The 12,069-nt window shown below is 36.6% G+C and overlaps 1 protein-coding gene across 1 annotated transcript in view; it reads right to left on the minus strand.

Moving 5' to 3' along the window:
• LOC110465804 (transcription factor E2F3-like) overlaps nt 1-3,489 on the minus strand; it is a 10,287-nt gene extending 6,798 nt beyond the window's left edge. The window contains exons 1-4 of the mRNA XM_021521899.1: nt 2,970-3,489; nt 1,790-1,892; nt 1,271-1,365; nt 384-508 (exon numbers count right to left, since the gene is read on the minus strand). Of these exons, the coding sequence (XP_021377574.1) occupies nt 384-508; nt 1,271-1,365; nt 1,790-1,892; nt 2,970-3,215 (569 nt within the window). The 5' untranslated portion in view covers nt 3,216-3,489. The remainder of the gene's footprint in view (nt 1-383; nt 509-1,270; nt 1,366-1,789; nt 1,893-2,969) is intronic.
• Nucleotides 3,490-12,069: the final 8,580 nt, after the last annotated feature.

A 12,069-nucleotide genomic window follows, 5' to 3' on the forward strand; every position in this document is an offset into this window, starting at 1 on the left:
TAGGTACCTCAATTAATCACCTATTGACCATGCTAAAAGGATCCGGTGGTAATTGCTTTAGGCTCCAGTGAGCACGCTTATTGCCGGACACCTGTGGGCTTGTCGTCCGGTCCCCCTCCCCACTAATTACAGGCCCCCTGTGGCAATACGCCTATGGTGCAACTGACCAGTGGGGTCATTGCTGGACTTGGGTCAGCCGTGTGATTTAATCAGTGTCAATTTCTTTTGTAAAAAGACCACCTTCAGTACAAATAACAAGGTGATACGGTTCACAGTTTAAGGTGATACGGGGCAATTAAGCTGATACGGCAGGGAGGATTTCAAACTGAAGCTGATACGGAGCCGTATCAGCTAAATGGCCTGGGGAGAACCCTGCAACTCACTTCCATTGTATGTTGTTTTTGGATTTCTTTGAGATGAGGTTGATTCCCTCCAACACATTTGTGATGTCGTATATCCGACGTTTCTGTACCTCCAGATGTTCTGCCGCTTTGTTTAGATCTAATACCTGTCAATCAAAACCAAATCATGTTTAAATTATTGGTGTACTAATATTTTTCAAAATGAAGAAAAGTGAAAATGATGAAAAATGTTCCTGGATATTCTGCACAAGATAAATTGGTGGACACCCACAAGACACCCCAAGTATGTCTAACAATGTGGCATAGGCTGTTGATAAGTTCAACAGTATACACAAGACTCGTTATTACAATATTTAAGGAATATAGGCTACCTTACCCATGTGTTATGAGATTTTGGATTTTGTCAGAAATAACAGGATACTTTAGCAGATCAAAGCTAGTTATTCTTTGTGGACTAGAAGATTTGTTGGATATAAAACAGAAAATAATGAGAAAAAGTTTTTAATAATGAATCTCATGCAGGGAGGAGTCTTCAATCTCCTTTTCTGTACTAGCACACTGTTCATCGCAAGAAAAGTTTGACAAAGACTTGCCCAACCTACAGGGTTTATTTCCAAAGACTAGCCCTGGCATTTTAAGTAAAATAGTTTTGCTTCAGAAGTGGGGGCAGCTAGTGGAATTATACACCGATCATATATATTTCAGAATTAATTAACTCCAGGGATTGGAAACATCAAGATCAAACAGCTTGAATTGACAATCTGTTTACTTTTATATCAGATATTTCACGACACGAAAGACAAATCGTAAAAAATCGATGACTTTACAGACAGCCTCGTCATCGGGCCTCAAGTTCAAAAATATGCTTGCTCATGAAACAGAATTGCGCAAGTAGTGCCAAGTCTTACCCCTTCCCGTGCATTCTTTAGAAGGCCTACAAATTTCTTTGTTAACAGACCAAGCGATGTGTCATATCTTGTCTTCTCGAGAGGAGATCGAGGAGCTGGAAAAAAAATAAACTGATCATGTCAAAATGAAATTACATATAATCCACACCTAGTTTCTATAGAAACTGTATCGCTTTGTCCAGGCACAAGCTAAATTATGAGAGTAAAAAAAATGCAAATTAGCCTGAGGCAATTATAAATATTGTCAGGTAACGATAAAACATTGGTCTATATAGATGGTCTGAGAATTAATGTGCTTTCATTACTGTATAAGATAGACAAAAAGCCAAAGCATCAGTGTCCCATTCTGCACTTACACCCAATCAGCTAATCCTAAGGATACATTTTTACAAAATACTCGTAGAAAACGGTCTTTTAACAATGCTCTGACAATCTTGAACTCAAAAGTGTGAACAACGGAAGGCAAAAAGTGGAAACCAACTTTTTTTCACCTTTTAATATTTTTAAAGAAATACAAACTTTTTGGACTTGCTTCTGATGTTCGTCTTCGCTTGCATGTCTTCCCTGGTGTTTTGAAACCTTCGTTTATAATTTCTGGTTCCAATTCAAGTTTCCGCTTTGCCTGGAATACAGAAATTAAACATTTCATACTGTAGATTTGTGAATTTTTCTTCAGTATAAATTGCATTTGGTTCAAAACATTTTAAAACACGGACACTTGTATCCTTATTACACTATTCCTATTTCAATAATATTGCATACAATTTGGCAAATAAAATAATTTCTCAACTACTAAATTCAGTATCGATTTTCATCAAAATAACACTGTGTGTAGATGTTATGGACTTTTCAGTAGAGCAAATCATTCTTTTCAAGCATTTATTTCCTTGCTAGATAGTAACAACAGTAAGTTATGAAGCAGATATCTGTTACTGCACGACTATAATACTGCAACTTGCATTATCACAAAGGAGAGGGTGTGTACTTGACCAAACTTTCAGGTTCCCTATTATTAAATCCAAAAATTTGTACGAATACACATGCAATTGATATGTTTCAATGTTTTACTACGGGATCCTATACAATATACATATGCAATCCCTATATCTGTTTTTTCGCTCCTTCTTCATTTCTTCTCCAAGATCTAATTCAGAGAACTACAGGGGGATTGTCTAGTTACCACTAAAAACCTGAAAGCAATAGGGCCTACCAAAAATAACTTTTCCTGGTAAATTGCCTTGCTTATAAAAAAGGCAAAGTCATGCGTTTGTTTAGCTTTTTAAACATTTTTATAAAAGTGAGGCAACATTAGGAAAGGAACAGTTTGGACACATACGCATGCACATGAATACATTGTCTATTCGGATTTCTTTTACATTTCCAGCAAACAGTGTGTGGGTGGGGCGTTTTAGTTAACATCGCCGGCCGGCCGGTAGAGTATCAGGTTTCTTGTTTACATTACGACAAACAAATCACCGATCTATGAAAAACAAAGATACGTAGAATTCACTGTTCGTGTTTTTTATAACACGCTATTTATATTATTAATTCCAATATGCACATGAAAATTACAGCCCCCCAGTCACTGCCACCACAGCTGATGACGTAACAGGTCGGCAAGCTTGTCGGCAAGTTTTCTTGTTTCAATAAACAAGCGTGCAAACATATTCAAAGTTACCGATTTCGTCTTATTATTTACCTGTGGTCTGTTTATAATATGTTTAATATCTGCGATCGGACTTAAACATGTTTCTCCTGGTGTTAAACCTCCCTCGAGTTTGAAGCCCTGCAAGTTCGCAATGGAGTCCTTTGTATCACTGAGGGGTTGACGATAAATGCTGGTCAAATTGTATATTTGAGGTGACGATTGCAGTTCTGTTCCAGGCTCACGTTTTATAATAGCTGTACATATTTTCCTGTTTCCTGGTGTAGCTCCCCGTGGCATTTTTACGAAGATCGGCAAAATTTTCCTAGGTGACGTGCAATCGTAAAGTCTGCAAAATGGAGAAACAAACCGGAACTGAATACTTCGTGAAAAAAGTTCGTAATCTTCCTCAATCGAAGTGCAACACAACAAATCGACCCACACAATAAATAAATAATATCTCCTCTGTGATATGAAGTTATTAAATCATGTTCAAATCTTCAGTTTAAGTGAAGATGGATCAGATTTTTCACCAGGGTGTCAGATTTTTTCGGCTATTCTTAGCCTCAGTTTGAGGTCCAGAATCAAAACAAAGCGATCTCAAAAGCGCGCGAAATTGTATTTCCCGCGATCTGACATCACGTGTAGAAGGCCCTGAATAGGCATACACTCTTATTTATTCTTTGAGTTTCTCTCACAATGCAATAAAATTCGAGTTTATGCTACTTCTTATTATTATTTAACTTTATCATTGACCTATATTGCGTATAATTGGAAATTTGACAATATCACACAGTCTTTTTGAGACTTTTATTATCATGTTTACAAACACATTTTTAACGTATACCTTTTCCGGCAAATCACACCTTTTCACAATTTCAAAGTACGGGAAATATATTATCGATTTTGCAATTAACCAACAAACCAGTTGGTTTTTATTTCGGCAATTGCACATTACCACTTATAAATACTTAATTTCAATATGATAATGATCAGAAACAAAAGGTATACGGCCGATTTGATATAGCAGGGACGTATAGTCTATATACTGTCCCTGGACTATGCATAACGTTAGGCATTTCAGTTATATTTTCTTATTTATATTTTTTTAACAAAGTCATACATATAGCGCTATGAAGGTTATGCAATACAATATTAGGCATAAAAGATGTCTTTTTGATGTCAACAATTATGATATTTTCCATCTTTGCTAGCCAAGCGTTCGCTTCGTATATTACAGCAGAGACGTATAATACATATTATACGTCTCTGATTACAGCGAACACTTGGCTAGCGAAGATGTCTAAACCCGTAATTTGGTTAATGTATACGGGAATGATGGACAAAAGCTTGTGATTTAATCGGTACATTTGCGAAAATTTCTGCTCTTTATTTTGTTATAAACGTCTCCGTGTTATTAAATATGAAAAGACAACAGTGTTACAGTATATTACAAGCGTTTGCGTATCAAATCTCTGTAATATATATACGTCTCTGGTTTCCAATGTTTCTCAGTTCCAAAATAGGCTGTCGTTATTGCTACACAGCGCCGCGTCTCCTTACACAAACATAATGTCTTTATGCTATCGTAACACCCGTTGTGGCCCCAGGGAGATTTAACCAACTTGGTCAAGTGCACAGCCCCGGGATTTTTATAACCCGATCGCGTGCTCAGAAAATAGCCCTAATGACGTCGACGGGACCAATTATCGCGGATGACCGGCTCTCTACGTGAGGTCAATACTGTAACATATACCGTAATACAACTGCTGTTATTGTATTCTATATTTGAGTAAAAAATAAATAAGTTCATATTCTATAATAAAAATAACCAGCTTATAAATGGATTTAATTGTTAATAAAAATTCGTCAGAAACCAAACAATAATTACAAAAAGATATAATTGTAGAATCTATGTACAGACGTATCTAGGCAAAACATACTGTCCCTTATACCAGGTACCTGTTATATGGATACCAAATTACCTTTTTTCAGCAGATGGAAACCGCGAATAAAGATTTCTTTGAATTTCTCCAAAACGTGTCCTACTTCTTCAACTGGGCCTTAACTTAAAGTCAAAACCATCAAGTTCAAGAAGTGATGTTCAAATTAGTGCTAACAATTCATATGGTAAAAATTGAACTTTTATTTTCAAGTCTTCATAAGATAACTATTCCGTCTTTGCGTATTGCAGAGTTATCTTCTCTTGTGAGCAAGTATTAATTGTTATGTCATTTGTTAGTGAGAGTAACGTCACCATTTTTTGAGAAAACGACGTAATTTTCTCACACAACCCAATAACGTAACAATCAATACCTGCTCTCAAGAGAAGATAACTCTGCAATACGCAAAGACGGAATACGTAAGCCCTGGAGGGACGTTTTTATTTACCACTTATTTGTTAGCATTTATTTGTTACTACTTATTTGTCATTCGTTATTTGTAATAAATAATTGAACCTATTGCATATGTTCTCCGCCATTGTACAAGATATTTGTAAAGTATTTATCTATATGTATATTTCTGTACGCCTATATGCAATGTGCATTTGGTAATTAATTGAATTGAAAATTGTAATAAATAATTGGTAACTAAAAATATCCATCCAGGGCTTCCGTAGATATCCCATTGATTGAAATAACGTACTAATCGTCATAATTGGTGGCATCGACACACGAGGAGGGAGGAGGAGGAAGGAAGGAGGAGGGGGGGGGGGAGGGGAGGAGAGGGAGAGGAATTAGTTTAATTATGGTATCAGCTAGTGTTCATAAATGCGTATATTCGTGTATACCAAAGCCAGAGACGTATGTAATGTACGTCTCTGCCATAGCTACAGTTAAGATTTTATTTTCACATTTTTTTTAATTGCAAAGTAATGTGAAGGCAACATAAACATTAAACAACATAGAACAATCAACTAATACGCCTGGTGGCCTTAATAGAGAGGTTTTACTATAAAATGTGGCCTTAATAGAGGGGTTTTACTATAAAATGTGGCCTTAATATAAAGGTTTTACTATAAAAGGTGGCCTTACTAGAGAGGTTTTACTATAAAAGGTGGCCTTACTAGAGAGGTTTTACTATAAAAGGTGGCCTTAATAGAGAGGTTTTACTATAAATGATGTAGATCATACATTACTGACCATTTCCCAAGACTGTTTCAAGAATAGACAATACTTCATTACAATCTCAGGACTTTTAGAAGACAATGTAGTACTAAATTTTCCTTCTCAGACTTATGTATATTATTGCTCAAATATGGGTTTTTTTAATTCAAATATAAAAGATATTTGTAAAATGAAAATTCATTTTATTTTCAATAACCTTGCATATTTTACAATCTGTAATGCACGTCCTTGGTGATTCAGTCGAGCATATGGGTGAATTCAACATTATGTTAATTAAGTCCAAACTTTGTAGTATAGTCTTTAATGTACATACGTCGATCTTCTGTTTCATCAATGGATCTCAAGATACATATATTATAGTATTTTAATTACCGAAGGCTAGCTACCATCACAGAAAACGTCTAACATGAAGCATCCATTCTATACCATCAAACGATAGCTGTGTTCAGATACATACAATAACATCGTTATGTATTTTTATTTACGATCAACAAACCCAGCATATACTGACAAGTCAAACAGATGTACGTTGTCTAAATATTGTTTGTCACATATCACGCTTGACTAAGCCTATCGCTCAAGGTCAAAGTTTCCGGGAATGTTTACCTATTGAAACGTACAGCAGGTGAACTTTCATTTACCTAAATGGCATTGCCCTCTTTTCCCACGCAACAGCAAATAACAGGTATTCATACTTTACGACCTACCTGTGAAACGCTACCTGGATTTGTATCTGGCCCGCACACACCCTACTATATTCGGAGCCACGTAACACCCTGGAAACAAAGATAAATATAGACCCCTAGCTTAGGTCGGGGTTAGTCACACAAAACCCAGGGGATTAAATCCCTCAAATGTTCACCTGGGTCAGGTAAATACTTAAGCGACCTGTAATTAAGATAATGAATGTACAAACAACAGATTAAGAAATGCTTATCCCAGGTGATTAACATTGTGTATAAGGAAAACAGGATATTACAGGTGTTAGCTATTTATACCACCCATAGATACCACTTACCCTACATGCTGTGTATATATGATAAATCTATTGCAAGAATATCTTTTTGTCCGGATAAAACATTCTTAATTTACAACGATGTACTCAATTTATTTTGTTATTTGAAAGTGGGAGTTTTTTTTAATGACAAATTGAATTTAGGCAACCTCATCAGTCGTAAAACTCAGAAATATATTTTGCTTGATTTTCACAAAATATAAAACGTTCAAATAACAAAAAAGGTACGGTTAATTAAGAAAACAATCAGAGAATATTCTATCCGGAAAACTATTATCCTACATCAGTTGCATCAAATTAATATCATTAACAGTGTAAAATATACCACGACGTAAAACCCGGAGTGGGGAAAGGGACTAATAGATTGTTTACCGATCTTACATTATATGTTCATTCATCTCTACTCCCTTGTGCATGTGTATTCTTTGTTTCCAGAGCGGACTGAAATTCAGTCGTAAGTAAAGTATCTTTATCTATTCCGTCTTTTCGTGTTGCAGAGTTATCTTCTCTTGTGAGCAGGTATTGATTACGTCATTGGTTTGTGAAAGTAACGTCATCAATTTTTGAGAAAACGACGTAATTTTCTCACACAAACCAATGACGTAACAATCAATACCTGCTGTCATGAGAAGATTACTCTGCAAATATAATACGCAAAGACGGAATACGTAATCCCTGGATGGACGTTTTTAGTTACCACTTATTTGTTAGCATGTATTTGTTACTACTTATTTGTAACAATCAATACCTGCTCACAAGAGAAGATAACTCTGCAATACACAAAGACGGAATACCTCCAAGGACGTTAAGATATCTACACCACACTGTAATGCTGTACCAATATAATTAAACAAACCGACCCACGGAAGCTGGTCGAAAGCTGACTTGGTTATATTATTAGAGTAAGAGCTATTTGTTTTAAATTTAAAAAAAAATAACGATGTATTTGATCGAACATGACATTATTTATTACTAAAATGTAATAAATTTTAAATAAATTGAACAAATGTTAAGTATTTGGGATGCACGTCGAAAAATGAAATAATGGTGAAATAATTGTAATAAGCATGTTTGTTTGTTTGTTTTTGTTTTTGTTTTCACTTATTTTTCATATTTCACTATCATGTTCACTCAGAACCCCTATGGTTGGTTTCTGTATACACAGGGTTCAGAAAGCACCCGACCCCCTGTCGGGTGCTTTCTGACTTCACCACTTTTCATCAAATCACACTAATTTGAATTTATTACTCATGTTTGAATGAATAACACAAATCGGAGCAGTTCTATTTTCCGACAGACATTCAAACAAAACGTAAAGATGATATCTTGTATATCAAGAAAATTACACGATTCTGTCGGAAATAATTTTAGGAGTATAAGTTATAAAGACTGATGGATAATTCCTTTGTCGTGTGCCACGACATCGGTGACAACCAGTTAACAAAGATCAGAGTTCCCGAGGTAGAATTTATTTCTTTACAAGTTCAATACCGTAACATACCATCACCTCACACATTATTCCATCGCAATCTCCTATTTAACATTGCACGGGATATAAAAGAGCAGATGTTTCCCGAAAAACGCATCCATGCGGAACATGTCGTATTTTACACTCGACCCGTGCACCATGACAAATGAACTCGCGGACAAGCGGGTTTATTCTTTATACTTAAACCACTCCTATTTAGTCCATCTCGCTTGAATGACTTTTAAAGAAAATTGCAGAGTTGGGGATATTTTGATGATCCATATCAAAGGAAACACGGCACGCGTCTTTACTCCCTATATAACACCGTAACAATCTGTGACAATGTCGAAAAAGTAATCGATAGAGTTTCGGTGGGCATCATATGGCACCGTCCTGTACACGTATGTCGCGTTCTCTGCAGCAATTTACAGAATGGTAAAATTCCTTCACCTGTCGAACGTCGGTCTCTGTTTGCGTACCCCACGCGCCCAAACAGCGCATGCAACCGCGTACGGATAACAAAAGGGCCAATCAGACGGCAGAGTGGCTTGACATCTGTATGGTTACCATGACAATATCCATGCCAACTGTGGCAGAGATACGGTACAAGCAGGTGGTCTTTGATTGAACTCCAAATATCATGATCATCCAATTATACTTGAATTGGAATGCAAACAAAGCATTCTGTAATTGGTGAATTAGTCTGCTCTTTTGTAAATGCCGGGAATAGCATTATAAATATTGCCCACTCCAATGAAACAAGTTTCGTCGACTTCGTAACAAATGTGTTAACACAATCAAGCACGCCAAATTAACATATTTTTCTAATTTATGTAGCGAACTTCGCAAACCTTCCAACATTAGTGCTAAACAATGGTGGAAAACTGTAAAGCAACTATTACCCAACTCTGGTAAATTTTGTATACCACCATTGCTTCTTAACAATAGCACTGTCTCAGATGACTTTGAGAAATCATTGCCAGGCTAAAGGGACCCGATAGCAAGCGGAACCTCCTCAAGACCTCTAAAAGGTTTAAAAGCACGACTGGTATGGAAAACGTTTCTGTGAGCGAGGATCTTACTAAAGTGCGAGATAAATTAGCATTCCTTGGCAGGAATCTGGTGAAGAGGAAATTAGTGTCACAGTCGTGGACTTGGAATGGTCTTTGATTGAACTCCAAATATCATGATCATCCAATTATACTTGAATTGGAATGCAAACAAAGCATTATGTAATTGGTGAATTAGTCTGCTCTTTTGTAAATGCCGGGAATAGCATTATAAAAATTGCCCACTCCAATTAAACAGGTGTACTTGTAGAACTTTAAGTTTTAAACACATTGACAAAATTCGATTGAATGTCACTGCCCCTTCAGCGACAGGTTGTAAAAAAAGATATCTCAAGCTTTCGTGTGGTGGATGTTTTTGTTTACATATATAATATATACGTCTCTGATATAACGGGAACGGAATACAGAAGTCACGTGGCTTTCCTTAATTCTTCATTAACCTTCTATATTCATTTTCCCATCTTTTTCGTCTGCTCAGAGCGCTATAAATACTGTACGGGTCGAAATACCGGACGTAAAACCATCAAAATCAACGTGACACAGCACACATCACACAGCACTGTGCTGTGACCCCTGTCAGTATAGCATATGTGTGTATTTCAGACATTTGTAACGAACCCCTGTGGTCCGTGCATGCTTGCACTGATATGTACACTATGACAAGGTATCGCGTTGCGCCACCCATAAATTATCAAGTTTTCACTGCTACTTCCTTTACACAAACAAGAGGAAATTGCATCATTAGAGCTATGATTGCATCATTGGATCGACGTCATTTTCACGGTTCTCCTCCTGCCTCGTATATTTATATATCGACAACATGACGACGTTAGACTGTTCCATTACATCGTTTGTAATGTTAAGAGTTAATAACTACGTTTTTGATATCTTTCAGCGGCTAACTGATGGAAAGGGACCGAGATTTTCACTCCAAGTGTAAAGAAAGCACAACAGAATCTCATGGATTATATAACGCTTCGTCCCAGATAATATGATACCATTTTTTATTATTTATTTTTCATATGCTCTTGATCATGTCTGTTGTTCAGAGCGTCCCTTTCTGATTCGTCAAAGACATTGTCAATCATCTTAAAGTACATGAACAGTATCTCATCGTAACCTGCGATATTTAAGCCGTGTAGATTTAGTTTCCTAGGGCAATTACAATACGTTAATTTAATTCTGACAGTAATTGTGTGGCTCTTTTTTGTACCGATTCTATGTGCTCAATTTCCCTTCCTTTGTGCACAGGGACCTGATAATTTGTTACAGCTTTATTTGGACCTGAACTAAGGTGTTCAGAGTAAATTTACGTGTTTAAAGCAACTTTATTTACCGAAAGTCCACCTAAACCCCTAAAACATGTCCTAGTTCTCTGTACACATTAGTTTACGTCCAAATATAGCTGAAAAACAGATATAAATATAAAAACAGATTCTCAAGTCCCTGTGATTTTGTGTAGGTTTCAAACACACAGACACTGCAAATTCAAGGTGAAGTCTAACTAGGGATTTAAATAGTTGATTTTCATTTAGATATACATTAGTCAACCTCATAATGAGTCCCACTTTTTATTAACCTTGCGTACAACTGCACTCTCTTGTTCGGTCCACGGTTACATTTAAATGACATTCCCCGATTCTGTCACGAAACAGCTTCCTAGCTTTTAGCACAGGAGGCTGGAATTCTGCCATTTTTTTATAATACAATAAACTCAGTAATACAAAAACCTTGTAACGATCTGTGTGCGCCTGAAAGCAAGATGGTGGAAAAAGAAAACTGCTGAACTAAACAACATGCAAGTGGGACTTTAAGCTAAACCTAATGCTATTTGACTGGTAACATGTGTGCAGATTCCACACCAAAACGATAAACATTCCATATCAACGGGGTAAGATGAGTAATTCAAAGCCCAGAAGAGAAAGCTAGCCACCGATGGCTAACCACGTGGTCGACGTTAAAATTGACCCAAAACAACTTTCTTTCGATACCAACTCTGACAGTATCCTTTTCTGGAGGAGACTACTCTTTATAAGATACTATAATAATCTAGGTGCTTTTGACAATTTGGATGTTAACTGGAGTGATTACGATGTGAACCTTCAAGTCCTAACCATTCGTGACGAGAATAGGGCATTCAACCCAGTCATCAATCCCAACCTTTTTAAATCAATAACTCAAATCAAGTGCGGGAATAAAAAGCTGCTAACAATATCACTATATTACACTGGGAACACATGTATGGTACAGGGAAATGTGACACAGAAATGGTTAAAAACGGAATTCGAATGTCTAAACTCTGCTGTTGAAAACATTGAACAGTGTTGGAAGGGAGATAACTCTTACGACATTGACGGGTACATTCGTGGTATTGAGCTGCCTATTATCACGGATGCTCGCAGTCTCGAACGTGATGAGTATGTTGACAGTGAAAGTGACGAGGAAGTTATCTTTCAGAACAGTAGTTTGCACG

Source organism: Mizuhopecten yessoensis, unplaced genomic scaffold (assembly GCF_002113885.1).
Source record: "Mizuhopecten yessoensis strain PY_sf001 unplaced genomic scaffold, ASM211388v2 scaffold11101, whole genome shotgun sequence".
Lineage (NCBI taxonomy): Eukaryota > Metazoa > Mollusca > Bivalvia > Pectinida > Pectinidae > Mizuhopecten > Mizuhopecten yessoensis.